The sequence below is a fragment of the Urocitellus parryii genome, chromosome 6 (assembly GCF_045843805.1).
Source record: "Urocitellus parryii isolate mUroPar1 chromosome 6, mUroPar1.hap1, whole genome shotgun sequence".
In the NCBI taxonomy this organism is placed as follows: Eukaryota; Metazoa; Chordata; class Mammalia; order Rodentia; family Sciuridae; genus Urocitellus; species Urocitellus parryii.
The window spans coordinates 151,139,379-151,166,252 of record NC_135536.1 but is presented as its reverse complement, the minus strand read 5'-3'; the positions used below and the strand labels follow the sequence as shown (position 1 = coordinate 151,166,252).

Below are 26,874 nucleotides of genomic sequence, written 5' to 3'. Positions count from 1 at the left end.
AACTCAAGTCCACATGGGACATGTCAGCTACTCCCCAAGGTAACTACGAATACCCTACTAAATCACTATTCCCCACCCATCCACATTTAAACGAGTTACTGTTTTGCAAATGCATTTATTGGAATAAAAAATATGCTCTATCATTGATTTATACTGCAAAAGTTGTGGCCCACTATAATGCAATTTCCACATAGTAATTTAAGTTTCCTTATAAAAGTAATTTTTTTAAAAAAATTTACTTTTGAAATGAGCAGGAGATAGAACCCAGGGCCTGGCAGTACCCATCTTCAGCCCTCCTCCTCACACAGGCCTCTCTACCTTGTGAGTCAGGGCACCATACAGCAGGTGTGGACGAGCCCCTTGGGGGTACCGGTGCTTCCCGAGGTTACAGCATATGCTAGGTAAGTGCTCTGCCACTGAGCTATGCCCCTTGTCCTTTTTTAATATTTTGAGACAGGGTCTAAGTTGCTCAGGCCAGCCTTAAATTTATAATTTTTCTGCCTCAGCCTGGAATAGCTGGGATTTTTCAGTTCTGGGATGGAATCCAGGACCTCACACACAGTAAGCATGTGCTCTACCACTAAGTCACACCCCCAGTCCTTGCAAATTTCTGTTGTTTAGACTCTTGTATTTCCCCAATAGAGTTGTAATATACAACTTTTTACATTTCGGATGGAGCAAGGGACTCATGAAGTCAGAAGTGCCTGGGCCCAGAGCATCAGAACACAGCCCTGCTGATGAGCAGCATCAGCCTGATGTCAGAGCCAGGGAGGCTCCATCCCACAGGCATCAAGCTGACTGAGGAGTGGGGGCAGGTTAGAGGACTGCAGGGCCATAGTCAGGCTTGGATGAAGGGCCCTGTCTTGTCTCACAAGCATATAGCCCTGCTCCACTATCTCAATGGCATGACTCACAGTGGCCCTGCTTATGAGTACACCATAACAAAACACCATATCACATCAAGAGGCATCATCCCAACACAGGAGGAATTCCAGCCTTAACTGCATACCTCCCAACCCTGCCCAGAGCCTGCCGGTGGCATGCCAGTACCCAGCCTCAGTCCTCCTCCTCACACAGGCTTCTCTACCTTGTGAGTCAGGGCAGCATACAGCAGGTAGCCTGCCTGGGTGTGGACGAGCCCCTTGGGGGAACCAGTGCTTCCTGAGGTATATAGCATGAAGAGCATGTCCTCGCTGTCCATGGTCTCTGGGGTACACACAGGGGCCTCTTTGGCCATTTCCTAGAAGGGAGAAGAAACACACAGCAGATACAGGGCAGTTAGTCTCTCCCCTTCATTCAGCTTCCCTGAGAACACCATTTCCCCAGCTGCAGTGGGACTCAGCAGAACAGATTCAGAGCACCTTCTCTGGTCTGTCCAGGTTCAATTCCAAATGCAGAGAAGACACAACATAAAAAGATGGTTCTGGGCTGTACATTTAGCTCAGAAATTGAGACATGCTTAGTATGCATGAAAAAGAAAGTGGCGGGGGGAGGGGGTGGTGAATATAACAAAGGAACCCTGATACCTGTAGGGAACCACGATTGAGAACTACAGCCCAACCCCAGACCCTGTTAACCAATTTCTTCTGTTAATTAACCCTGTTAATCTCAAACTACACAAAGTAAAGTAAACCCACCTGCTCGAGGGGAATGTCCAGATCCCCCATGTGGACCTTGTTGTCTGTCCTGTGAGCCACCAGGACATGCTGGACAGTTGGACAATTCTTCACAGCTTCATCCACTATTTTCTTCAGCTCCACCACACGCCCTCCCCGGAGTCCTTGGTTGAAAGTGATAACCACCTTGCATTTGGCTAACAGAGACAACATGGACATGTCTAATCAGTTTCCTCCCTGCTTCAACCCTCGTAGCCCAACTTGAAGCCACACATCCCAGGCCTAAGAGTGTCATAAAGTTTAATTTTGAGGAAAAGAATCAATCAAAAGAGTGGCTTTGCTATGCAGCAGCACCAGGTCTTTCCCAGCTCTGAAGATGAACAAGAAGGAAATGACAATGAAGCTCAACTTCTCCTCCTTCATGTTGGCAGCATAAAGACAGTTTCCAAACAAACTTCCACTCTCCCTCTCATCTTCCCCAGGTGAGGGGTTGTCACACTACCCATGGCAATCATGGTGGCAGTGCAACACTGAGAGGTAAAGGCCAAGCCCACAATGTCCCAGTTCCAGGGGCATTTTTGTAAGCCAAGAACCTTCACTGTCCAGAGAATAGAGACCCCTCCACCCCTGATGGCTTCCAGGAGCTGTCCACTTAACCTCTCCTTTAGATCAATGCTCCCCCTGGTTGCATTTGGTCTTCAATGACTGAACCTGGGTCAGCCAGGCCCAGGACTATACTGGGGAAGCTGAGCTTCCTAAGACAATAAGGCAAGGCCCAAAGCAGGAAAAGAGAGACACACAAACTTGGGCATGAGGATCATAGGCAAAGGAATTACCCTTTGCACTGTACTCTAATGTGGGATAACCCAGAGGGAACAAGACTGAGGTGGGTCATTATATAGTCATTCTAACGAAAAGTCTGGAAAAAAATATCCATTGTAGCAATAGGCTGTACCAAGGGCCTATTGTAGAGCAAAGTGCAGAAGTTCTGAGGAATTACTCCCACCCCAGGTCTCCTCAATCAATGACTCTCAACAGAAGAATAAGTACTTCAACTCCCCTACCTGCATGAAGGGTCATCCTGATGCACATGAGCTATGCTATGACTCAGGCTTCCCTGTGGCTGAAGTTCTGGCTGCCCAATGTAGACCCATCTTTCTGAACCCACTTCCCAATGCCTGAGGACCACCTCCCAGATAAACTGCCTACAGTGAGACTCTTGTCTCAGGATCTCTTCTATGAGAGCAATATGTCACCATATTCCTGAGCCATATTCCTGAGCCATATTCCTGTCTGAAAATACTTTTGAGCTACATGCCCAGGATCTTTTTCCTCCTAAGAGCCCTAGAGATGTCATGAACTTGAGGGCTGTAAGAATTCTCCAGCACAGGACTTTGCAGCCACATGACCCCATAGGCCCATCTCTAGATTGGAGAGACTGGAGAGATACTCTAGACCTGCCCAGGAGTAGCCATACTTTCATGGGGCACTAGGACACCCACATGGGTCTGGCCACATATATTCTTTGCTCTTCAGACCTTAGCAATATGTCACCTAGAGAAACTGAGTCAGACATGAGGCCTATCAGAGACTCTCCAACCCTATATCCCTGTAGGGGGGTGTGACCTGAGTGAGTGCCCGATCGATGAAGAAGGGAGATGACCATCTCCCACCCATCTCCCATGCAGAAGTGGCAGCTCCTTCTCCAGCCTCCGTGACTCATATCTCACTCCTGCATTCTCACTTGTCCAGGGCCCCACTGCCCAAGCTGTTCTCAAGGTCCAGGACCCAGGGAGAGTACCTGGGAGGACAAGGTCATCTCACCCACTGGATCCCTCCACAGCAGACTAATGGGGACAGGGCTAGTGGGGCATAGGCAGGAGCCATGTGACACTATTTGAGAGGCCTCAACTGTCCCTTCCTGGTTTGGAACAGGTCTTGGAATCTGTGTTCGTTCTCAATCACTCCCATGGACATGACCACAAACTTGGTGGCTGAGGACACCTCTTTTTAGTTCACTGTTCTACAGAACAGGTAGGCTTGACAGGTGCTCTGGGCAGAGTCTTGCAAGGCAAAAAGGAAGGTGTTGGCAGGCTGAGCTCCCATCTGGAGGCTCTGGGGAAGGATCTGCTCCCTGGCCCAACTGGCTATTGGCAGAACTAAGTTCCATGAGACTTCAGGGCCAAGGTCTTCATTTTCTTGCTGACTGTCAGCCCTGAACCATTCTTAGCTTCTAGAACCACCCACATCCACTGGCTCATAGTCCCCTTTATCTTCATACAGCAATAAGCAAGAGAGAAGATAACAGAATAATGGTGACAGCCTGGAAGCCGGGGCAGGTGACCGGAACTCTAGAATCATGCATACCAATGAAGGTGGCTACCTGGCTCATGGCAAGACCCTGAGTGGTCACACTCAGAAAATACACCAACTCTCCTAGTGGTAGACTGAAGATAGCTACAGATTCTTTGACCTAGTCTTATGGAGAAAGATAATCTAGGTCCTTTCCCCTTGTATCTGGACTGGCCAGTGAATGGTTTGACCAATGAAGTATAAAAAAAAAAAAAAAGGATGCTCTGTGTATTCTAGTCCTGACCATGAGGACAATCAGGCAGTCTCCACTTTCTTCCTCTAGGAACCATGTCATAAGTCTGACTGCCTGAGGTTCTCATGCTGTGAGGAAACCCAAGACAGCCACAGGGAGAAGCCACATGAAAAGAAAGAGATGCCAGGTCAGCCCCCCCAACTATTCAAAGAGAAAGCAAAGAGAAGCCATTCCTACCAGCTTATCTGATTCCTGCCCCAAAGTTTGTGAAATAAAACAAAATATATTGTGTTCAGTTATTGTTTTAAGCACTAAGTTTTGGTGCAGTTTGTTATACAGGAAAAGAGAATCAAGAATGCCTCTTGTTGGCCCAAGAGGACCCAGACACTGTCTTAACAGAGTCTTGCCCCAAGAAACTTAATACCAGGAGAGCTGGACACAGAAACCACAGGGTGTTGGGGCAAGTTTTTCTTAGTGGCAACGTTCTGAAAAAATGTTACAGGTCCCCTGATAAGGCCCTCAGAGATGGTGAGATCTCTGCTTTCCCAAGCTGGTAGTTTAAGAATCCTGAGATTCTGGGCACTATCCCAGCATCCAGGTACTAAATCCCTAGTCTTCCAGAATTTTCCAGAGTCAACTGTTATTGCTTGTCTCAAAGCATCTTAACAAACACACTTAATAACCATGGCCACACCACCAAGAGAGGAAAGGAGCATCCCAGTGTAATGCTAAAAGAATAAACTCTGGTGGAAGAGCCTGACTCTGAATATGTCACTTAATGTCTCTGTGCCTCAGTTTCTTCATCTTTAAAGAGAAAATAATAACCTCCCACCAAAGAAAAGACCAGGACCAGATAGTTTCACTGATAAATTAACCAATTTATAGAATAATTAACATCAATTCTTCCCAAGCTCTTCCAAAAACTGAAGAGGTGAGAATCCTCCAAAATCCATTTTATGAGGGCAGCATTACTTTAATACCAAAGCCACTGTAAGAAAACTGTAGACCAATATCCCTTATGAAAAATGATGCAAAAACCCTCAACTCAATACTATTGACAGGATTATATCCCACGATCAGTGGGATTTACCCCAAGAAGAAAGGGTGGTCAACATGCACAAACCAATCAATGCAATATAACACACTGACAGAGGGAAGGAAAAGCCGAAATGTAGAAAAAGCATTTGAAAAAAATCAATACTCTTTCATGACTAAAAAAAAAAAAAAAAAAAAAACACTTGTCAAACTAGGAGTCAGAAGGAACCTACTTAACCTGATAAAGAGCATCTATGAAAATCAATAGCTAACATCATACTCAACATCAGAGACCAAAGCATTCCCTCAGGATCAGAATGAGACTGGGATGCCTACTTTCCCCACTGTTATTCAACATTATAACAGAAGTCCTAACCAGAAATATAAATTAAAAACATCCAAACTGGAAAGGAAGAAGTAAAACTATCTCTATTCACAGATGACATGATCCTATAGGTGGAAAATCCTAAGAAATACTCACACACACACACATACACACACACACACACACACACACACACCACTAAAATTAATAAATAAATCAGCAACTTTATAGGGTAAAAAATCAAAATATTCAAAAATAATTTCTGTCTCTTTACACAAGCAAAAGATATTAAAAAAACAATTCAGTTTACAAAAACTTCAGGCTGGGTGTGGTGGCACACGCCTGTAATCCAGAAGCTTGGGAGGCTGAGGCAGGAGGATCGTGAGTTCAAAGCTAACCTCAGCAATGGCAAGGAGCTAAGCAACTCATTGAGACCCAGTCACTAAATAAAATACAAAATAGGGCTGGGGGTGTTGCTCAGTGGTCACATGCCTCTGAGTTCAATCCCTGGTACCAAAAAATAAATAAAAATTCAGAAATAATAAAATACTTAGGAAAATGTATACAAGGAGGGGCCAGACATATACACTAAACCCTACAAAACATTGCTAGAAGAAAAAAAAATTTTCAGTACTATAGATTGAATCCAGAGGTACTCTACCACTGAGTTATAACCCCAGTCCTTTTTATTTTTATTTTGAGACAGAGTCTCATTAAGTTGTGAAGGCTGGCCTTGAACTAGCATCACTCCTGCTACAGCCTCTCCAGTAGCTGGAATTATAGGTATACACTATTGTACCCAGCTTGTAGAAGAAATTTTTTAAAGGCTTAAATATAATGAAATCCATGATCTGGGATTATATTGTTATGACAGTGCTTGCCAATTTTTCAACAAATTCAATGCAATTCACATCAAAATCCAACAGCCTTTTACATGGAAATGGAAAAGCTGACCCTAAAGTTCATGGAAATGCAAGAGACCAAGAATAGCCAAAACAATCTTTAAAAAAAAAAAAGTACAAAGTTAGAAGACTCATACCTTCTATTTCAAAACTTTCTGTAAAGCTATGCTATCAAAACAGTTTGAGATAAGAATAGACAGGCACAATATAGAATACAGAGCCCAAAAGAAGCCCATATGGTCAAATTATTTTCAAGAAGCACAGGCTAAGGTTGTACCTCAGTGGTAAAGCACTTGCCCAGCATGCACAAGACCCTGGTTTTCATCCCAAACCCTACAAAGGGTGCCATTCAACAAGAGAAATAATGGTTTGTTTGACAACTGGTGCCAGAACCACTAGATATTCATAGGGCAGAGAATGAAATTGGACCCTGACCTTATACACTGTACAATAAATAACTTAAAATGACTGGTACACAGCTTTGTGGTACAGCACCTGCTAAGCACATGTGGGCCTCTGAGTTTGATATACAGTGGGGAGCAAAAACAAAAAACAAACAAAAAAAAAAAACCTCAAAATGAATCAAAGACCTAAATGTAAAAACCAAAACTACAAAACCCTTAGAAGAAAATATAGGAGCAAATCAATATGATACCATCTGCAATGGTTTTTTAAAATAATGCAGCATAAGAAAAAGCAACTAAAGAAAAAATAAACTACTTTATCAAAATTAAGAACTTTTGTGCACCAAAGAACACTACTGAGAGAGTAAAAAGACAACCTGTAAATCATAAAGAGTATCTGATAAAAGTCCACCATCCAGCCAGGCACAATGATGCATGCCTATAATTCCAGCAACTCAGGAGGCTGAAGCAGAAGAATCGCAAATTAAAGGCCAGCCTGGGCAACTTAGCAAGACCTTGTCTCAAAAAATAAAAAGGGCTGGGCATATAGCTCAGTGGTAGAGCATCCCTGGGTTCAATCCCTAACACAAAATTAAATATATATATATATCTATATATATATCTATATATATATATATATATATATATATATATATATATATAAAAGGATATATATATATATCCTTTTCAGCATCCAGAATATAATAAGGAACTCTTAAAACTCAATAACAGGGCTGGGATTATAGCTCAGTGGTGGGGCACTTGCCTCACACATGTGAGGCATTGGGTTTGATCCTCAGCACACATAAAAGTAAATAAATAAAATAAAAGTATTGAATCCATCTACAACTAAAAATATTTTTTAAAAAAACTCAACAACACATGGACAAATGACCAATTAAAAAACAGGCAAAGTGTTTAAGCAGACATTTCCTCTGAAGAAGACATATAAATATGTGTTGGTCAGCTTTGCATTACTGTGACCAAAATACCTGATAAGACCAACTTAGAAAAGCTTATTTGGTCTTATGGTTTCAGAGGTTTAGTCCATGGTGGGTCAACTCCATCACTCTGGGCCCATGGAAGGCAGAACATCATGGCAGAAGGGCATGGTCAAGGAGCATTGATTACTCACTGATTATTCATAAAGCCATGGAAAAGGGGAAGGGGCCACAGAGGAGAGGAACCCTTCCAGGGTATACCCACAATGACCCACCTCCTCCATCCATGCCCCCCCTGCCTACAGACACCACCCAGTTAGTCCATTCAAACTAGGATGGAATGATTATCTTACAGCTCTCATAATCCAATTATTTTACCTTTGAATATCCCTGCATTAACAAGGAGCTTTTGGAGGGACATCTTATATCCAAACCATAGCAATGGCCAAAAAGCACAGAAAAAGATGCTCAACAGTATTAGTCATCAGGGAAATACAAATTAAAACCACAGTGAGATACTGCTTTATTCTCACTCTGACAGTATAATTTTTTAATGGAAATTAACGGGAGCTGATGAGGATGCAGTTTCTGGAACCCTCATATGTAACTGGTGGGAATGTAAAATACTGTAGCCCTTTTGGGAAACAATTTTGCTATTTTTCAAAGAGTTAAACATAGAATTACCATATGAACCAGCAATTCTGCTCCTAAGTCTATACTCTCAAAATTGAAAGCAGGTGTTCTTGCATATGAACATTATAGCCAATCCATTCTCATGTCCAAAAAGTGGAGACACCTCAACTGTCCCTCAACTGCTAAATGGATTAACAAAATATGATATATCCACACAGTGGAACATTAATCAGCTACAATAGGAAGTAAAGTACTGATACATATTACAGCGTGGCTGAACTTTGAAAAACTCAGGCTTAGTGGGAAAAAAAAAAAAAGCCAAACACAAAAGATCATGTATTGTACAATTTCCTTTGTTTGAAATATCCAGAATTGGCAAATCAAAAAATAAGTGGTTGCCAGAGACTAGACAGGAGGAAAGGGGCATAACTTTTTTTTCTTTTTTTTTTTTTTTTTTTTTTGGCAGGGAGCAGTACTAAAGAGTAAACCCGGGACACTACCACTGAGTTACATTCCTAGCCCTCTTCACTCTTTATTTTGAGACAAGTTCTCACTAAATTTCCCGGCTTGCAATCCTCCTATCTCAGTCTCCAAAATTGCAGAGATTACAGGAGTGTGCCACCACCTCCAGATCAGGAATGCCTTCTTGACAGGTATAACATTTGTGTCTGGTTGGGGCCATGAGAAAGTTCTGGAACTAGATAGTGATGCTGATTGTACACCACTGCAAATGTACTTACTGCCACTGAGTTTTACTCTTTGAAATGGTCACAGTGAAAATTTTAAAGGAGAAAAACAAAGTAAGAGTACAATGTTATACAAGTGCATGAGGACTAAGTTAGTAAAATTAAAGAAGATAATCTTTGCAAAGTGCTTTGAACAGTGTCTGGCACAGACTGGGTGCTGTAAAGTTCTAGAGAGAGGAAAAGCAGAAGAGATGGCAGCACCATTCCTTGAAAGTGGATGAGAAACCCTAAAAGGGAGTTGAAGGGCTTCCCGGACATTTTTAAAAAGGCTGGTCAGCAGGTTCTAAAAACTCAGTCCTTTAACTCTGCTCAATTCACAGGCAAGTCTTCAGTGAGACAGAAGAACTCTAAATGGTTCCCAGAAACTGGCACCTTCTTTAGAAAGCCAGTTCAGAGGACTCATAAGAAGAGCAGGAATAAGACTGGGCACAGACACTGGGCCACCAGCCACATACTGGGCAATGATCCAGACACTCAGCCCTTTGACAATAGCAAGAGCGGGGAGATACTATTGTTCTGCTCTGTCCAGGAGTCTAACCTGCAGTCAGAAACCCTTAAGGATATATCTATCGCATGCCCCCTCACCTGACTCCAGATCTCTGGAGACGATTCACCCCTTTGTTCTGCACAACAGAAAGCTATCAACCTGCAGTACCTCCTCATGCACAGCCTCACCTCAATTTCCCTACTTTTCCCTCCTATGCTACAACCAGGCCAGCTTCCTCCAGGCCTCACACACACTAAACTCTTGCCACCATCAGCCTATTTTCTCTACCTGGAACTCTCTCCTCCCTTCTTCTCCTGGCTAAATCCAACATGCTCAGATCTCAGCTCACAGAACAAATGCTGGATCACCCATGTAGTCACCCTGGTAGCATTGTCATTTGCCTGTGTAACTTTTCATTTATTTCTAGCCCTACTTCTAGTCTCCTCCTTGGTAACCAGGCCCCACAGGAACAAGGACCAGGGGATTCCTGGGTTCCTCCTTTCCCCAGTCCATGTGCTCACCATCGTTGATCCTCCCAGCCAAGGACTCTGCACTGAATCCAGCAAAGACAACTGTGTGGACAGCTCCGATTCTGGCACAGGCCAGCATTGCTGCCACACTCAGTGGAGACACAGGCATATAGATGGCCACACGGTCCCCTCGGTGTACTCCATGCCTCTTCAGCGTGTTGGCCAGGCGGCAGGTGGTCTCCAGCAGTTCTCTGTAGTACAGGGAAGAGAAAGCCATCAGAGATAGGAAAGAGCCAAGACACAGACTAGTTTGGGCTGGAACAATTCATAAGTAGCAAGTATCATACATCCAGCCCAGTGCACAAAATTTAGCAGGTACCAGAATACTTGTTGCATAGCAAGTTCATTTCCAGAAAGAAATAATTTTAACATTTGTACATTCACTGAGACATTGCTAAGCTGATAAGTCTATCTTTGCCACCACATGTATCTGAAGCACAGATTAAATATCAGGGACGTCTGAAAATATTCTCCTCCAAAAGAAAGACCCATCTCATTAGTTAGATCTTCAGTAAGGAAACAGGAGACCCCAGTTTTCTGAACAACACAGGCCAGTGGCCAAGAAACCCTCTTGCCAGTCAGGGTCACAGGCCTAAATAGAAGAGTCCTCAATTCTGTGAAGTCAGAATCTGGAGGGAAGGTAGGATGGGATCTGCAACGCTGCTGGAAGCCCAGAAGCAGAGATGGCAGGCACTAAATAAACACAGGAGCACAGATGGGTGCCCAACCCCTCCCGGTCCTACCACAGACTTGAGTTCACCAGCCAATCAGAACTCAATCAACCCTGAACCTAGATGACTAGGTTAGAAGTGACACGTGATCCATTCCAGCCCATCAGAATCCAAAACGCTTATCTCCAAGTACTTGAGAGCTGCCTCCTTGTACTGTGCGGAGCAGAAAATGAAGAAAAACAAAGGCAATTGCGGAAGCAAGCTGAGACCTATTGTCCTTATCCTTCAGTTCCCTTTAACTGTGTTCCAGCCTTCTATCTCACTGAACTTGAACTTGGCAATTGCAGTAACCAGTCATTCCCCTATTTTTGCTGTTTAATTTTACCCAATTTTTTTTTTTTTTAAATAAAAAGAACTAGCACAGATGGATAGGATGAGAAGAAACCCCTTCTCTCTGGACTTGGGCTCTCTACCACTCGTCACATTCTGGTTCTCTGCATTGCTGAAAAGGGCCCCTGAGCGGGGCAGCACAGAACTCTGCAGATGCGTTAGAGGCAAGACCCTCCCTCCTTTGAGCTCTGCAAGACCTAATAAGTTTAGTTCCCCTTTGTTCAAAGAGCTGTCAAAGATGAAGCTCATTAAGAGGCTGCTGGGAAACCACAGTGAAATGAAAATGAAGGGTCCCCATCTTAAGCAGGGACCTCAAGGAGAGCTTTGTTTCCTGCCAATGCCATCCTGCAAAGGAGACCAGATGAGAACCAAATCCCAAGTCCAGCCTGCACTTCTCCCAGGCTGGAGAGCTCCCGCCCAGCCTGGATCCAGCCCCTCTTGAGAATTTCATCTTTTCTTTTTAAAGCTTTCAAAGGAGGACAAAGGCACCATTGAGTGGCGCTCCACCCACCCCTTGCCTAAGTTCCAAGGAAAGAGCACCCCCCTGACCAAAATCACAGACTCTAGGGCCCAGAAACACTCTTAAAGGAGGCTGTGAGGGCCTCCTACAGTGCTAAAGAAGCAACTTTGGTCAACACAAAAGAGCAACTCTGAGCCTTCAATGGGGCATCCATTTTCATAGCTCTGAGGGCTTAAGCCTCTGGGCAGTGTAGAGGGAGATGGAGGTTTGACTGCCATCAATCAATGGTGTTGAAATTCAGCTTTTATTCTACAGATCTAAAGCAGCAGTTTGAAGTAAAGGAAGGACTGTGGACTCTCCATATAGAAAGACTCGGGTTAACTTTCTGTAATAGCTGCATTGGCAGGGGAGCTTGTACTTCTCAGTTGCCACATAATTGTGAGAAAAAGTAAGCACCATCTATCTCATTTAACTGATGCAAGTATTAATGAGAAAAAGGAGCCACCCAGGACCCTGCTGAATATTCAATAGGTATTCTCTTTCCCAACAGATGGGAATTCCCAGAAATCTTTGAAATCTTTCCTAACATGACTAAAATCAACTAACTTACTTAGTGATTAAAAAAAATCTCATTTTAAGCACCTAGAATCCCATTCAAGGCATCTTCACAGGGAGATGTGCAAGGATTTTGGCACTGGACAAAGAAAATGAGAGGGATAATATCCTGGAGCTCAGTCACTGGGGGCAGTACAGCAAGCTTTCAGGACAGAAGATTGAGCCAGAAAGGAATGAGTGGGTTTTCCCTAGGAGGGCAGAAGTTGCCCAGCCACTGAAACTGGGCATCTAACTACAGTCCAAAGGAGGCTCTACAGACCAGGTTGAGGCTGACCACGTGTTCCCTGGAGAACTAAAGGCTTCAACATGCACCAAGGAGCTGGAGCCTCCATGTGTTCCTTGGGAGACTGAGGGCCTCCATATGCACCCAGTGGCCTGGTGCAAATCTAGGTCTTGAGATCATTGAAAAATAAATTCTGTTCAAATAGTTCTGTCCAAGTACTCTGAAACTGTTCAAAATCATGTTTTTTAATATTTGTGACTTCTCAAACTCTTCCACAAACCAAAATGCTACTGCTTCCACATCAAAAAAAATAACGTTTGACTGGGAGGTATAGCTCAGAGTGCAGCACTTGCCTGGCATGTGCAAAGACCTGGGCTCTATCCCCAGCACCACAAAAACAGAAAAAAAGAAAAAAAAAACAGCCACTCAGAAGAGCTTTTGGGCCTTAGCTTCCGGAAACCTCAGCTTCCTCTTTGTTACAGGATATTCGATCCTGCACCTAGTGCACTTTCCAAGGTTCAGCAACAGGCAGCTTTCTTAGAAATGATACCAGTAAAATGAGTTAGAGCTTTAAGTTCAAGGAGTAATATAACACTTGGTCAGGAACTGAGCAGGACTTTAAAGTTTGTCTGCAATGTAGACTACGCAAGGCCCAGCTTTTAGTGTAGACCTACACAAATGATGTGCACAAATGTACAAATTTGGCCTTGCATTCCTGGTGCTTAACACAAACATTTTTCTGGCTGGCCTTCAGGGGCTGACTGGCCTTTCTATACGCAACTCATAACATCGACGGGGAATAATTTGTGTTCAGTATTAAAGATACAATATCCTACTGCAAGAATCTGTCACCAACATGACACCTGCATGAACTCAGACTATAATGCACCCCCTGCTCCCCAGCCTCAGGATCTAATATTAGCCCAAAACAGGAAACAGCTGGAAACAGAGTTCAGAGAAAAGAGAAGGAAGAAATGCACTGGTATTTGCTTTCATACATCTTCCAATCAAAGCTGTTTCTTCATGGTTAATATTTGAAAGTATCTTTCTCTCCTAGCCATTTCCTGATACCAGCCCAGGGAATTAAGATAAGTTGTTTCTATGCTGTGTTTAAGGAATGTTAGGAGCCACAGCAAAAATATTGATACAGGCACCTTTGGATTTTATTGACTGCCAGCCAGCAATTCACATTCATATGGTAATTGGACTCATGCTGTCCAGCTGGGCCCATTTTCAGGACTCAGGTTACTCATGTCACTCTTGTAATGGGAGAGTTCCCATTGGTTGGGAAAGGATGGTAGGAGGGTGTTCCGGGGGAAGGGGAAAACCCCCCCCCCCCCCCCCCCCCCCCCCCCCGCTCAGGTAGAACACACACGTGGCGGACCCACCTGTTAGGGGACGCACCAAAATGCCGCAAACTGCCCGGCCCCGGGCCGGCTGAGTCCCGCTCCTGCTGCCGAGCACTGCCTGCGGCACCCCTGCTGAGCGATCCCCTGCTGAGCTGTCAGTGCACACGGGCTTGCAATCTTGCAACCCGGTTGGGCACAAAAACACAAGCCAGTCAAACTGAGACAAAGTTTTATTTAGAGAGAGGCCGTGTGCGTCCCCTAACAGGTGGGTCCGCCACGTGTGTGTTCTACCTGAGCCGGGGGGGGTTTCCCCTTCCCCCGGAACACCCTCCTACCATCCTTTCCCAACCAATGGGAACTCTCCCATTACAAGAGTGACATGAGTAACCTGAGTCCTGAAAATGGGCCCAGCTGGACAGCATGAGTCCAATTACCATATGAATGTGAATTGCTGGCTGGCAGTCAATAAAATCCAAAGGTGCCTGTATCAATATTTTTGCTGTGGCTCCTAACAAAGGAATAAATTGTTGGCACATTCTTGTAATCCCAGCAGCTCAGGAGACTGAGGTAGGAGGATCATGAGTTCAAGGCCAGCGTCAGCAATTTAGCAAGGCCTTAAGCAACTTCGTGAAACCTTGTCTCAAAGTGAAAAACAAAGGACTGGGCCTGTAACTCAATGATAAAGTATCCCTGGGTTCAATCCCCAGTGAGAGAGAGAGAGAGAGAGAGAGAGAGAGAGAGATATTGAGGTTGCATAATTTGTTCATTTCCTACAGTTTCTCTGGTTCTCAGTAATCATGAAATAAACACTCGCTGACAGATTTATCTTCTTTATGATCCATCTGTCCCTCTAGAGTACAAGGTCTACTTGAGCAAAGATTTCATTTTCATTTATTGCTGTCTTCCCAGCATCTAGAACTAAGCCTAGTTCATAAAAGATTCTCAATAAATATTTGTTGAACAAATGAGCATGAAACAAGAGTCCAAACCCACCCTGCATTCTCCTGCACCTGTGACAGACACAAAGTGTTTCACAGGCACAGTCACCTCTGTCCTCTCTACCCTTGTGCTGAGGCAAAGGTGTCAATTTCATGTTTAGATGCATATGCTGTCTCTAGAACTTAATATTTTCTTCAGCATACTGTTTCTGCAAAATAGAGGTGGTGAGAAAAAAAAAGAATGGATTTTAGGAAAGAGGAACATAGCAAGACAGACTTCTTCACTCTGGGTAGAGGTGGCTCACAACTCATGGAATCAGGCCTAAGGCACAGACTCATCTGACCGTGAAATTCCATAACCACTAAATTTGAATTAATGGTAATGACATTGGCTCACTCTGCTAATTACTACCAATAAAAGTATAGAAGCCCTGGAAATCAGTTAACCAGGCTCTTAAACCAAGTATGAAGCTCCTTATATATTATTTGTTTTTGTGACCCTGACCTTTTAGTAAAGAGAAACTGCTATGAAAATATAGAGCAGAAATCACATTTAAACACAAAAAATGTCTCCAAGCTTCAATCTGCCAAGCAAGGCCCAAGATACATTGGGGTTCCCAGGAAATAAAAGCCCAGTTGCCAGGGGTCAACCAGTCCCTCAAGCAGTATGTTTTCTAAATTCCTTGCAGAAAACATTTTTCTTTTGTTTGGTTCTTTTGTTTGTTCGTCTGTTCCTTTGTTTTTGCTTTGTTTTTGAGACAGGGTTCTCAATCTGTTGCCCAGGCTGGTCTCCAACTCCTGGGTTCAAGTGATTCTCCTACCTCAACCTCAAGAAGCTGGGACTGTACCAGTGCACACCATCATACCCAGCGTTTTCCTTAAGGTTTTGGTGTACTCCATGGAAAATACTGAACTCCGAGAGTTTCCCAGAGATGGCCCCTCCAGCTCTCTGTACCCCTGAGATGGCCTGATAACAGGGCCTACTAATAATAATGCTTGTGAAGCACAAATATGAAGTCCCGGGCACCTTTGATTTTTTTTTTTTAAGTTTTTTTGTTTGTTTGTTTTTTACCATGCTGGGAATTGAACTCAGGGCCTTGAGCACGCTGGGCAATTGCTCTACTACTGAGCAAAATACCTTCAGCCACATCCCAGGGGCTTTTAAAGATGCCCTATATACAGCAATTATAATCACTGCAGAAAATGACAGACTATGAAATGGGGAAAAAAAAGGTAGTTAGTACTTCCCTAACAGAGCTGGGTACCTCAAGGAGAGGAAGGAGAACAATTTGCTTGGCACAATCCTCGTCCCTTGCTCAGAGTCAATGTGACACAAGTATGTGCAGGTGCCTTGCAGCCCAGCTGCTCTATGCCCTGGTGGCAGATACTAACAGCAGGAATGGTTCTGAGGAACAGAGTCACCCACTGTTGGAGCTGCTGCCAGTTCTGGGGTCCAGATTCTCAGCTGGGGCTTGTGACTCCGAGAGGTCAGAAGGAAGGCAGGCCCACTGTGCACTTTGCATCACCCCACCGTCTCCAGTCATACTTACCTCCCACTGTGAGCACAGGGAACCTTTTCCCCAGGCCACCTCCTACTTCCTCAATCTTTAAAAGACAGGTCCCCCCCAATTCCCTCTTCTGGCCTTCCTTCACCTCCACCCCAATTCTCACTTCCTTCCCTTGAAATGACAACAGTAAAGGCTGTTCCAAATAGTTCACACAAAAGCACTCATTTGCATCAGCCTTTCATCACCATGACAAAATACCTAAAATAATCAACTTAATAAAGTAAAAGGTTTATTTGGTTCACAATTTCAAAGATTTTTGTCCATGGTCACTTGTCCTTGTTGTTTGGGCCTGTGGCAGCACAGTACATAAGGCATAATATATTCCTCATGGTGGCCAGGAAGCAAAAGAGAGAGAGAGGAAGGGGCTGGAATCCCATTGTTCCCTTCAAGGACATGCCCACAGTGACCTAGCTTCCTTCCAGTGGGCACCACTTCCTAAAGGTTCCACCACCTCTCAACAGTCCCTACATGTTGGTGACCAAGCCTTTAACACATGGGCCTTTGGGAGACATTTAAGATCCAAACAACAGCGCCATTCAACTGTCAACAAGCCTAGGGGCTCAGAGGCTTCATTCCCCTCCACTTTACAGATGAGGAAACACACAGAGAAGTTAAGCCACTTTCTGAGGGCTGCCCATTGAATGAGTCAGAGTAGAATTTGATTCTAGGCCTAGTCTCCCCTGGGAGTCCCAGCTCATACCCAGTTCTTTTCATGAGCTTCAACATCAGAACACTTGTGGTTGTTTTTTTGTTTTGTTTTGTTTGTTTGTTTTCCTGTCATAAAACTTCCCAAGCTTCATGGTTTTTACCAATTGCCAATGCTCTTGCTATTTAATGCACCATTTTTCCTTGGGTTAATTTACTTTTTTAATATAAATGTATTTTAAGAATGAACCGGGTTGGAGGTAGAGCTCAGTGGTAAAGTATGTGCTTAGAATGTGCACACAAGGCCCTGGATTCTGTTCCCAACTCCAACCCAAGTGAACCAAGGGCTCTAAACCTAAGACTGATTCTTGTTCAAGAAGGAAATTACCGCTGGGTGCAGTGGCACACGCCTGTGATCCCAGCGGCTCAGGAGGTGGAGACAGAAGGATCATGAGTTCAAAGCCAGTCTCAGCACTTTATCGAGACCCTAAGCAACTCAGTGAGACCCTGTCTGTAAATAAAATACAAAAAGGGCTGGGGATGTGGATCAGTGGTTAAGTGCTCCTGGGTTCAATTCCTGGTACCACAAAAAGAAAAAAAAAGAAGAAGGAGAGGAAATTACCAAGAGAAGTGCTAAAAACCTGCCCCTATCCATGAGTATTAAATTGAGACATTCTCCCATCATCAGGAATGCAAAACAGGGGGAGAGTATAGGGGTGGCTCCATATTCAAGACCCCCTACTTCAGGGTGTCTCACCAGACACATCCAGGTCAAATCTCACATCCTGGCCAGAGTCAGTATGCAGTTGACCCATTAAAGGACACCCTTGTCGAATAGAAGTAACCAGGCAGACCTCATTCATGCCTGATTTCCTCTTGGACCTCTCAGCAGTTGTCCTTGGCCGGAATCTTGTTTCCCTGAAAAGAAGTTCTTTCCCTTCTAGCCACAAAGCACAGCTCACATCACTGAGGAAACCAGGTGTCAACACATTAAGATCTCCCTCCTTCCCCAGGCTCCTGCGGGCTGGTGGCTCTGGACAAGCACACCCTCCAAGTGGACTCCAAGCCTGGAAGACAGCCCTGAAAACAGCTAGGTCCTGGCAGAACATTCATCTACTGGCAAGACAGACTTGTTTACCTCCCAATCCACATAATTAAGTCCTTTCCCTGGTGGGGTTTGGAAGAGGATGTAGTTTTAACTTCCTAAAAGCATTTACTATTCCCTTGGTTTAAAAAAAAAAAAAAGCCACAGAATGTTTTTTTTTTTTTCAGGTCCCACTTCGGGTTTGCATGTTCCCTGTGCCATCTGTCTCTCAAGATTGCCCTGTGCAATTTCATTTTTCTGCAGCAGCAAAGGCAAAACACAGAGAAGCCGAGTTCACATAGAAAGTTCCAGACCAAGTGCAAATTAGGAGTCATTCTATTTCTAGGCTTTTCTGTGGGTCCGTAGAACACTACAAATTAATACCTGGAGGAAAGTCAGCAGGAAGGTGGCACAGTCACCAGGTCACATTCAGAGGGCACCAAGTCTGGCATGACTGCCTGAGACCTGAGTTGGTAACAGGTTCAGAACTTAACAACTAAAAAGAAAAGCTCTGCTTTGTAAAATTTGCTGCTTATATACCAGTGTAAATATTTCTGCCCACTGCTAATTTTAAACTATAAATGTGACTCAAGTGAATGAAGTGTTGGAACACTATATACACAATCATTCTGAGGAGTACTTGATGCCACCAACCCCATAAGACTTGGGAATCACTAACTAACCTTGCCTTGCTCCAGGGGCAGCCTTCTCGTCTCTCCTAGCAATCTATCTCAAAAACTGCCTTCCCCACTCCTTAAGAATGCCCTTAAAGTTCACATATTTTTTTTTCCTTCATGAAACAATAATTGCTAGTCATTTATTTATTTCATTCATTTTATTATTCATTCAATAATAAGTAATTGTTAACAAAAGCTCAAATTGTAAGTTTGGGAAAAAGGGAAGAGCAAATGCTTGCCTCTGTTTTATTCCAAGCCACGTAACCACCTTATTGAGGCCACAGTCTCTCTGACCTTGAGTTTCAGATGGAGTTAAGTTCTGTATAAGCTCAGAGGCTGGACTCCCAGACTCCACTTCATTCCTGATCATGGGATCAAGAGCAGAGAACATGCTCATATATTCTCCCTTGGCAGCCAGGCCACTGCACAAGTTCATGCATCTCATCTCTGCTGTAACCCACTAGAGGCCACGTACCACTTCAGAAGTAGTATGTGAACCTCTGCAATTTCACAAAAGCATTCCTATTTGCACCAGTGGAAACATGCCAAAAAAAACATCACACAAATTCTGAGGCTAGAAAACTATCACAATTTAGTTTTAACAACCAGAAAACTAATGGGTTTAAAATGTCAAAATAGAAGACTGTTATTTTGGAAAAGCTTTGGCCTACCAGGAATCCACATCCAGATAAGCCTACTCTGGGTGGAATTAATAAGTTAGGGGTCAAGATCAAAGCCTGTCAATTTACAATAGTTAAACTGTGGAACTAATCTAGATGCCCTTCAACAGATGAATGGATAAAGAAATTGTGGTATATATATATACATTGGGATATTACTCAGCCTTAAAGAAGAATGAAATTATGACATTTGCAGGTAAATGGATGGAGTTGGAGAATATCATGCTAAGCAAAATAAGATAATCCCCCAAAACCAAAGGCCAAATGTTTTATCTGATATGTGGATGCTGATCCATAATGGGGAGGCAGGAAAAAAGGGAAGAATGGAGGAATTTTGGATAGTGAAGAGGGGAGTGAGATGAGGGGAGCAGGTATGGGGGTAGAAAAGATGGTGAAATGATACAGACATTATCACCCTATGTACACGTATGATTGCATGAATGGTGTGACTCTACATCATCTATAATGAAATGAAAAGTTGTGCTCTATTTGTGTACAATAAGTAGAAATGCATTTTACTGTCATGTAAAACTAATTAGAACAACAACAACAGAAAAAAAAAATCATAGCCTGTTAGTTATAGCAGACCTTGAGCAGTGGTGGCAACCAAAGGCCTTGGCACAACAGGAATACCTGAGAGTTTGTTCAACTGCAAGAAGTGGAGGGATCAGCAAGGCCTTGCTTGTGGCCTGGGATCTGGGAAGCGACAGGTCTGCTCCTCATCTTACAACAGTTAACCCCCACCCCTAGGCATCAACATCTCTCAGCCATGTGGCGTGGGGGTCTCCAATAGGGCAGCACAGCCAATATCAGGTATCAGAAGGTTGAAACCTTTTACCCTTCTACACTTCCTTGAAATGTGACTTGCCCTGGCTCAACTCCCTATTCCTTCCCCCACAGGGCTGCACCTGACTTGTCTTCACCGGTTTCTGCATAGCATCCACTCCAGCCTCCCCAGGGGGCATATTTCCCTTGAGATGCCTTTGCACCTGGCACCTTTGTAGGAAAACAAGAACTGCACATGTGAGAGGCTGCAAGGCACACCTTTGTTTTGCTAGGTTTTTCTGGAGCAGTCCCCCTACCTTTGAGGGTGCCAAGAGTCTGCTGAATGCCTGATTCCTTGGGGACTGTGCCTCCAGGCTGACTTTTCACCCTGGAGGGGGTCCTCCCTCTTCAGTGATTTGATGAGCACCCTGTGGAAACTCCCTTTGGCTTAAAAGAGCCACAAAGAATCCGCTTTCTGCATCTGGATCCTAACAAATACATTTCCCTTGGGGTCATTGCAACTGCATTAACAGGTTCATTTTCAAATGCAGATTCCCAAATCTCCTTCTGCCAGCAAGGTCTGTAACAACATTCTGACCAGGTTTGTACAGCCACAGAGAATCAAGGGAAGAGATGAAGGTGATACAGTGCCAGGCATGTGGTCACTGTTCTGAGAAGCAGCCAACACCCAAGCTATCTCCCTCCCTAGCACCCTGTGCTCTCTGCTCCTTACTGCCCAGCAAGCAGCACAGCCAGCACCCAGCACACAGTGGGTGCAGAGACACCCTGGCTCATCTCCCTGTCCTCTCCTCCAGGGGCTGCATCTCTATTCCCCCCTTCATTTCCTCCTCCTATGATAGAGGTCACAACATCCACGTGCAGCCCAGTCCAGCCTTTAGGACTTCACAGCCATCATCGCCACTTTTTCCTACTTCCTACAAGCTCTGTCCAGACCTTCATGATGGTCCTGAAACTTTCTGGCACTGATGAGCCCCTTCCCAAGTGGTATCCATGCTTTATGAGTGTTTGCTTGTCCTCCATGGCTCCAGCCATCTGGAAGATAATCATCCTATCAGTAAGAAGGTACATTGTCTGCACACAGCCCCTGCACACACCACCAAGAACCATGCTTACTAAAAAGTTTGTGAGAAATATCAACAAAGGGAAAATAAACTATTAGCCTGGATGTTCACTTGAATAAAAGATGCTTGTACACAGTGCCACTGTTAAAAACTTTTTACCTCTTGGTTGGTTTGCATCTTTTTCCATATTATTAATTTTATACCAAAATGTTAAAAGTTCATATTATGAGTTTTATTTTGTATAGCAAAATAATTAGTAGGTTTTAAAAAAACCTAATACTTCCAATAAACAACTTAAAAATTGTCAGTAAAAAGAAGGAGAAGGAAGAGGAGGAGGAAGAGGAGGAGGAAGAGGAAGAGGAGGAGGAAGAGGAAGAGGAAGAGGAGGAGGAGAAGGAAGAGGAGGAGGGGCAGTAGCACAAACCTATAATTCCAGTGATTGGGGAGGCTAAAGCAGGAGGATTGCAAGTTCCTGGCAGCCTCAGCAAAATAAAAAGGACTGAGGATGTAGCTCAGTGGTAAAGCACCCCACCTTTACCTCTTCCAAGCACAGGACTTGAGCCTCAGATTCCCCAGTGGATGGCCCCAGCCAAAACTGAGCTCAAATCCTAATTCTGGTTTTTCCAGCTATGTAAATGTCCCAGTTCCTGAGGATTTCTGGGAGTTAGGGTCAGGAATAGGAACTAGGGTTATCCATTTCAGCATTTGCCCCATAAGGGGGAGAAGGGCAGCCCCATAAGGCAGCAGGGGGAGGGTAGGTGTCTTCCAGAGGAATAAGCAGGGGCCCCCACAGTCCATCCCCATCCTCCCCAGGGCTGGGCTCCAGCTGCAGAGGCACTGCTGTGCTCCCCCTACCATGGGAGGAGAAAATGGAGGGGGATGAGAAGGCAAAAGAATGAAGATTCGAACTCTGGGGGAGGAAATAGGGAGATGGGCCAGGGCAATACACATTTCAAGGCAGTATAGAAGGGTAAAAGGTGTCAACCTCCTGGTACCTAATACTGGCTGTGCTGCCCTGTTGGAGACCCCACCCACATGGCCAAGGGACACCAAAGTGCAGCCTACAACAAAGCTGTGAGTCAGACTAACCCCTCAGTCAAGAACCTGCAAAAACCGGAGGAAAAACACAAACTGGGAATAACAAAACCCTGGCCACCTACTCACAGATTCCACAAGCCCCAAGCATTGAGCATCAACGCTCCCCTTGCCAGAGCCCTGCCCCCTCTCCAGGAGCCAGCGCCCCTCCACTTCCCACAACTTGGTCACTCCCTGCAAACTCCTGCATGCAGAAAGGGGATTCACAAAAGTGGGCCACCAGCTCTCAGGGAAGCATGTGTGTGTCCTGGAATTAAACCTCTGCCAGGCTTTACTCCCAAAGAATTCTCAGAAATTTCCCCATCAAGGTTTCTGGAGACATCCAGATGTGAGGTCATTGCTGCTGCAGTCTGAAGATGCAGCTATTCTAAAATATGAAATTCTGAAAACCTTAACAGTGCCCTGAAACAGTGGTCATATATAGAAAGAACAGAACCATTTCCCAGCTTGAACATCTGGAGCCAAAATCTTAAGGCAATATAGGTGCCGGCTTAACTTGTGCATATCAAGTAATACCGAGTTTCTATTAGATTCCCACTGCCAGCATGCAGATTCCAGACCAACCTTCCCAAATGGAGTTACTCAGATGACCACCCAGAGTGCCACCTCCTCTCGGGTGGGGAAGCCAGGCCTGAACATCACCTGTGGCCCAGGAGCCTCTGACAGCTCTCTCCAACTCTGGGGTTCCCTGAACACACCAACTGCAGAGAGGGTTGTTTCCCCATCCCATCCCACTGCATCCATCAACCTCAGTCAGTTAATGAGCCTCCCTCAACTGCCTCAATGTTTTAATAAAGGAGCTTGTTCTCTAAAGCAAGTAATGTGGGTGCTAAGGAAGAAGTGCAGGCATGGGGAGGGATGGGGCTGCCTTTTGCTAATGCACTTAAGGTGGAATCCCACTCACCCACCCACTCCTGAGCCCAGCAAACACAGACATCCCCAGCCCTGTGCTTCTGAAATACTCTGCTGACCTTAAATTAACGCCAAATATGCAGCAAACGAACCTCAATATGCAGCAAATATAGACCATTCCTCTCCAAACACAGGTCTGGGCTTTCATCCTATGTGTCCCAAGCAACACTCAGCAGACCAGGGGAGGAAAACCATGATTCTATTGTACAGATAAGAAAACTGAGGGTCAGAGAGGTGATTTTCTGTGAGTTTCACATAGTCAGGGGACAAAGCAGGCATCTGGCAGCTTGGTGAAGATACACTTAAGGGAAAGCAAGGAATGAGAGATGAGTAATCGAGAAATGAAAAGACAGAGACCAGGCAGAGATATACACAAGAATTTATTTGTCAGAGCTGACAAACAAAGGCCATCTCTCTATAGGAGCGAGAGGAAAAATGGGCTCGAGTTCTGGGACTTTTATGGGAGAGGCTCAGGAATCAGAGCCCGGTGGGTCCTAATGCAGCAGTTAAGGGTTGGGTTGGTATGAGGGAGAGCCTTTCTCAGAAATGCCTCTGGGAGGGAAAGCGAAACTTTTCCCTTAAAATGACAGTTGTCGCTTAAGATGGCCATCCAGATGCTAAGCAAGGACCTTATACACGCCCTGCAACATGCATACCTCCCATGGTTCCTCCTGCCTTCATCCTCATGCTTCCTTCCTCTGCCTCTCAAAACTCAACCCTCCCTGAAGCCTTCTCCAACTGGGTGTTGTGTACAGTGAGACTTCCTGCTTCCTACCACTTGAATCCACTGACACCAGCCACTTCTGTGACCTTCCTAAGTGACCACGCTGAAGACACCCTAGACAGAGACAAGACTGTTAGGAAGGCAGCTCCAACTTGAAAATCCCCCACCCCATCCCCAGCTGGCTGCAGCATGTGGTGTATAGCAGTTCCCTCTTCCCCAGATAAAAGGGCACCCTACAAGACAGGTCCCATCTTGCGCTTCCCTGTGGGCCCTCCGCGATTAGGCACTGGCTATGTGAATTCTCGATGATGTCCAACATTCACCCAGCCCTCCCAAAGATAAAACCATTGCCCTCCATGCCCACTGAGGGGTTTGTGGCAGGCAGAGCCAGGGAGGCCTGACATCCCCTCTGCTCCTCTGGGCGGAGCTTTCTCACTGCACCCAACTCCCACCCAAGAAAAAGGCCCAGAATGAAATCCCAGGAAATCAGCCCTGTGGAAATCATTTAGCCACAGATGCTGAATGATTCAGGCACATGATACTGTCCTTCCCAGCACACTCAGGGGACCCACAATGCTCCACCATGTCTCACAATACTGATTAGGACCCGCCTTCCTGGCTCAAGTCCACCAGTGTTGGACAGTACCCAAGGTTTTCTAATTTCTGCTTTTGCAGATGAGGATGCTGAGGCCCAGAGGGATGGCCCCAAAGTCACAAGGATGGTCAGAGATAAAACCTGGATTTTTATGGTTTAATTTAAAAAACTCTCATTTGGCCTCAAGTTTAAATTAAAGTCCCCTATAGAGAGGCAGATTAAAGAACCCTGGTTCCGGCTTGGTAAACACTCACTCTGGCTCTCACAACTTGCCTTCTCCTATTTCAGGTCACACCCCACAGGCTGAACAGATGTGAGACCAGCTGCAAGGCCTCCGACAGCTCTGAAGGGCCTGTGTCCACCCCTAGCTTGGAAATCCCTGGCCTAGACCCCAGGATTAGCAGGGAGATTACATACTACCCAGGCAGGTAGCAGAGCTGAAGCCTCATCAGTCTCCCCAACATTGACATCATCTTGCCGAAGGAAAAGCACTTGAGTTTTTCTGTGTGTCTACTCCCAAGAGTCTCTACAATCTGTGCATCTGAACTAAGATGAGAAGAACCATCTTCTAAAAGAGGCACATGTGGATGGTAAGAAGAAGCAGCTGCCTAGAGTGCTCTCTTGCCACCTTACTTCAGGGAGCATGCAAATTATCTATGCCTGGCCTAGTGGCCTCCAGGGGCCCTGCTCCAAGGAGCCTGCTAGGTCCCTTGGGGAGATGGCTCTGGGCAAAGGAAAGCTAAAAGGGGGTTCAGGTCACATATGAGGAATTGGTCACAGATCAATCCCAGGCTGAATCCCAGCCTCAGTGTCCTCTGGCAGGATGTGTCCAAGAATTGGCTCCTGCTGCTGCTACTCAGCTCTGGTTTTGAAGCCACAGGGAGAAGGCACTGGTGATGTGAACAAAGTGGGAGCCAGGTGAGGATACTGGCATCCCCCCCCAAGTTCTTAAAGTGAATCCCCCCAGGCCTCCCTACCACTTGGCCCCAGGAAAGGTCTATGGCCAAGTGAAGTAGAGTTTAGATGCTAATATACAAAATAGCACACACCTGAAGGCCACAAGAGTGTCCACCCAGAGGCAATGATCCCCCATAAGCTGAGTCCCGGAAAAAGAATGCTGATGTAGCCCATTTTGAAGGGCTTCGTCCTAGGATGCATCAGGTCCCAGTGAAGTCGCTGACATAGCCTATGGCATGTGATGTGGGTTCTTGGCTCTGAACTTGCTGACATGGAATCAAGCCATGGCTTCCCCCACCAGACAGTTGCTCCTAGTTAAACAATTTCACCTAAGTCTGTCTCCTTTTCTGAAAGGTTGGCTTAAAAAAGATACCCATTCAGAAAATAAATCAGATGGGAAGTTGATTACTGGGGGAGGGGTGATGATTAACTAAGAAGGGACACAAGAACTTTCTGAAGCAATGATTGTTCTGTTTCTTAAAATACGAGTTTGAGTTCCACAGGGGTATGCATGGGTCAAAATCCAGCAAATGTAAACTTGTGCATTCCATTGCAGGTAAATTTCACATCAAAAGAGAAAAATAAAAACATAACGTCCTCTAGTTCATCATGTGCATGATGGAGACTTGTGAAAGAAATACTGATGTCTGGGAACATACTTAGAGGGATGATGGATGAACCACACATGACAAAACAAATCTAGGTGGTGGGCAGATGGTATGTGCACTGTTTCAATTTTTTCATGATAAAACATTGGAAGTAGTAATAATAATAATTAGCATTATTATTCTTTTCCAAACAAATTGTGGTCTTTAAAATAATGCAGTCATGGTGTTTAAAATAGAACTCAAACTTAGTAAGTACTCAATAAATAGTGGCTACTATCATAATCATCATTCTTTTTTACTGGATAATTTTTTGTTGTTTTTAATTGGTTTGTTTTGTTTGGAGGAGGGGTTGGTACTAGAGATTGAACCACGGGGCAGTCTACCACTGAGCTACAATACCAGCCTTTTGTATTTTTTATTTTGAGACATGTAGGGGTGTGTGTGTGTGTGTGTGTGTGTGTGTGTGTGTTCTTAAGGGCTAAGCCCCGTAGTTTATGGAGAGTGAGCTGTTGATATGGTCTCCCTAAGTTACTGAAGCTGGCCTCCAACTTGCAATCCTCTTGTCTCATCTCCTAGTAGCTGGGATTACGGGCATGCACCACCACACTCAGATAGTATTTACACTTCAATGCATTCCACCATCTCCTTGTGCTAACACTGTAGAGTCATTTG

At 44.8% G+C, this 26,874-nt stretch overlaps 1 protein-coding gene across 1 annotated transcript in view; it reads right to left on the bottom strand.

Moving 5' to 3' along the window:
- The window catches only part of Acss1 (acyl-CoA synthetase short chain family member 1), a 60,965-nt gene that overhangs the window by 18,510 nt on the left and 15,581 nt on the right, over positions 1–26,874 (bottom strand). The window contains exons 3-5 of the mRNA XM_026393024.2: positions 10,156–10,355; positions 1,638–1,813; positions 1,088–1,240 (exon numbers count right to left, since the gene is read on the bottom strand). Coding sequence (XP_026248809.2) covers positions 1,088–1,240; positions 1,638–1,813; positions 10,156–10,355 — 529 coding nt within the window. The remainder of the gene's footprint in view (positions 1–1,087; positions 1,241–1,637; positions 1,814–10,155; positions 10,356–26,874) is intronic.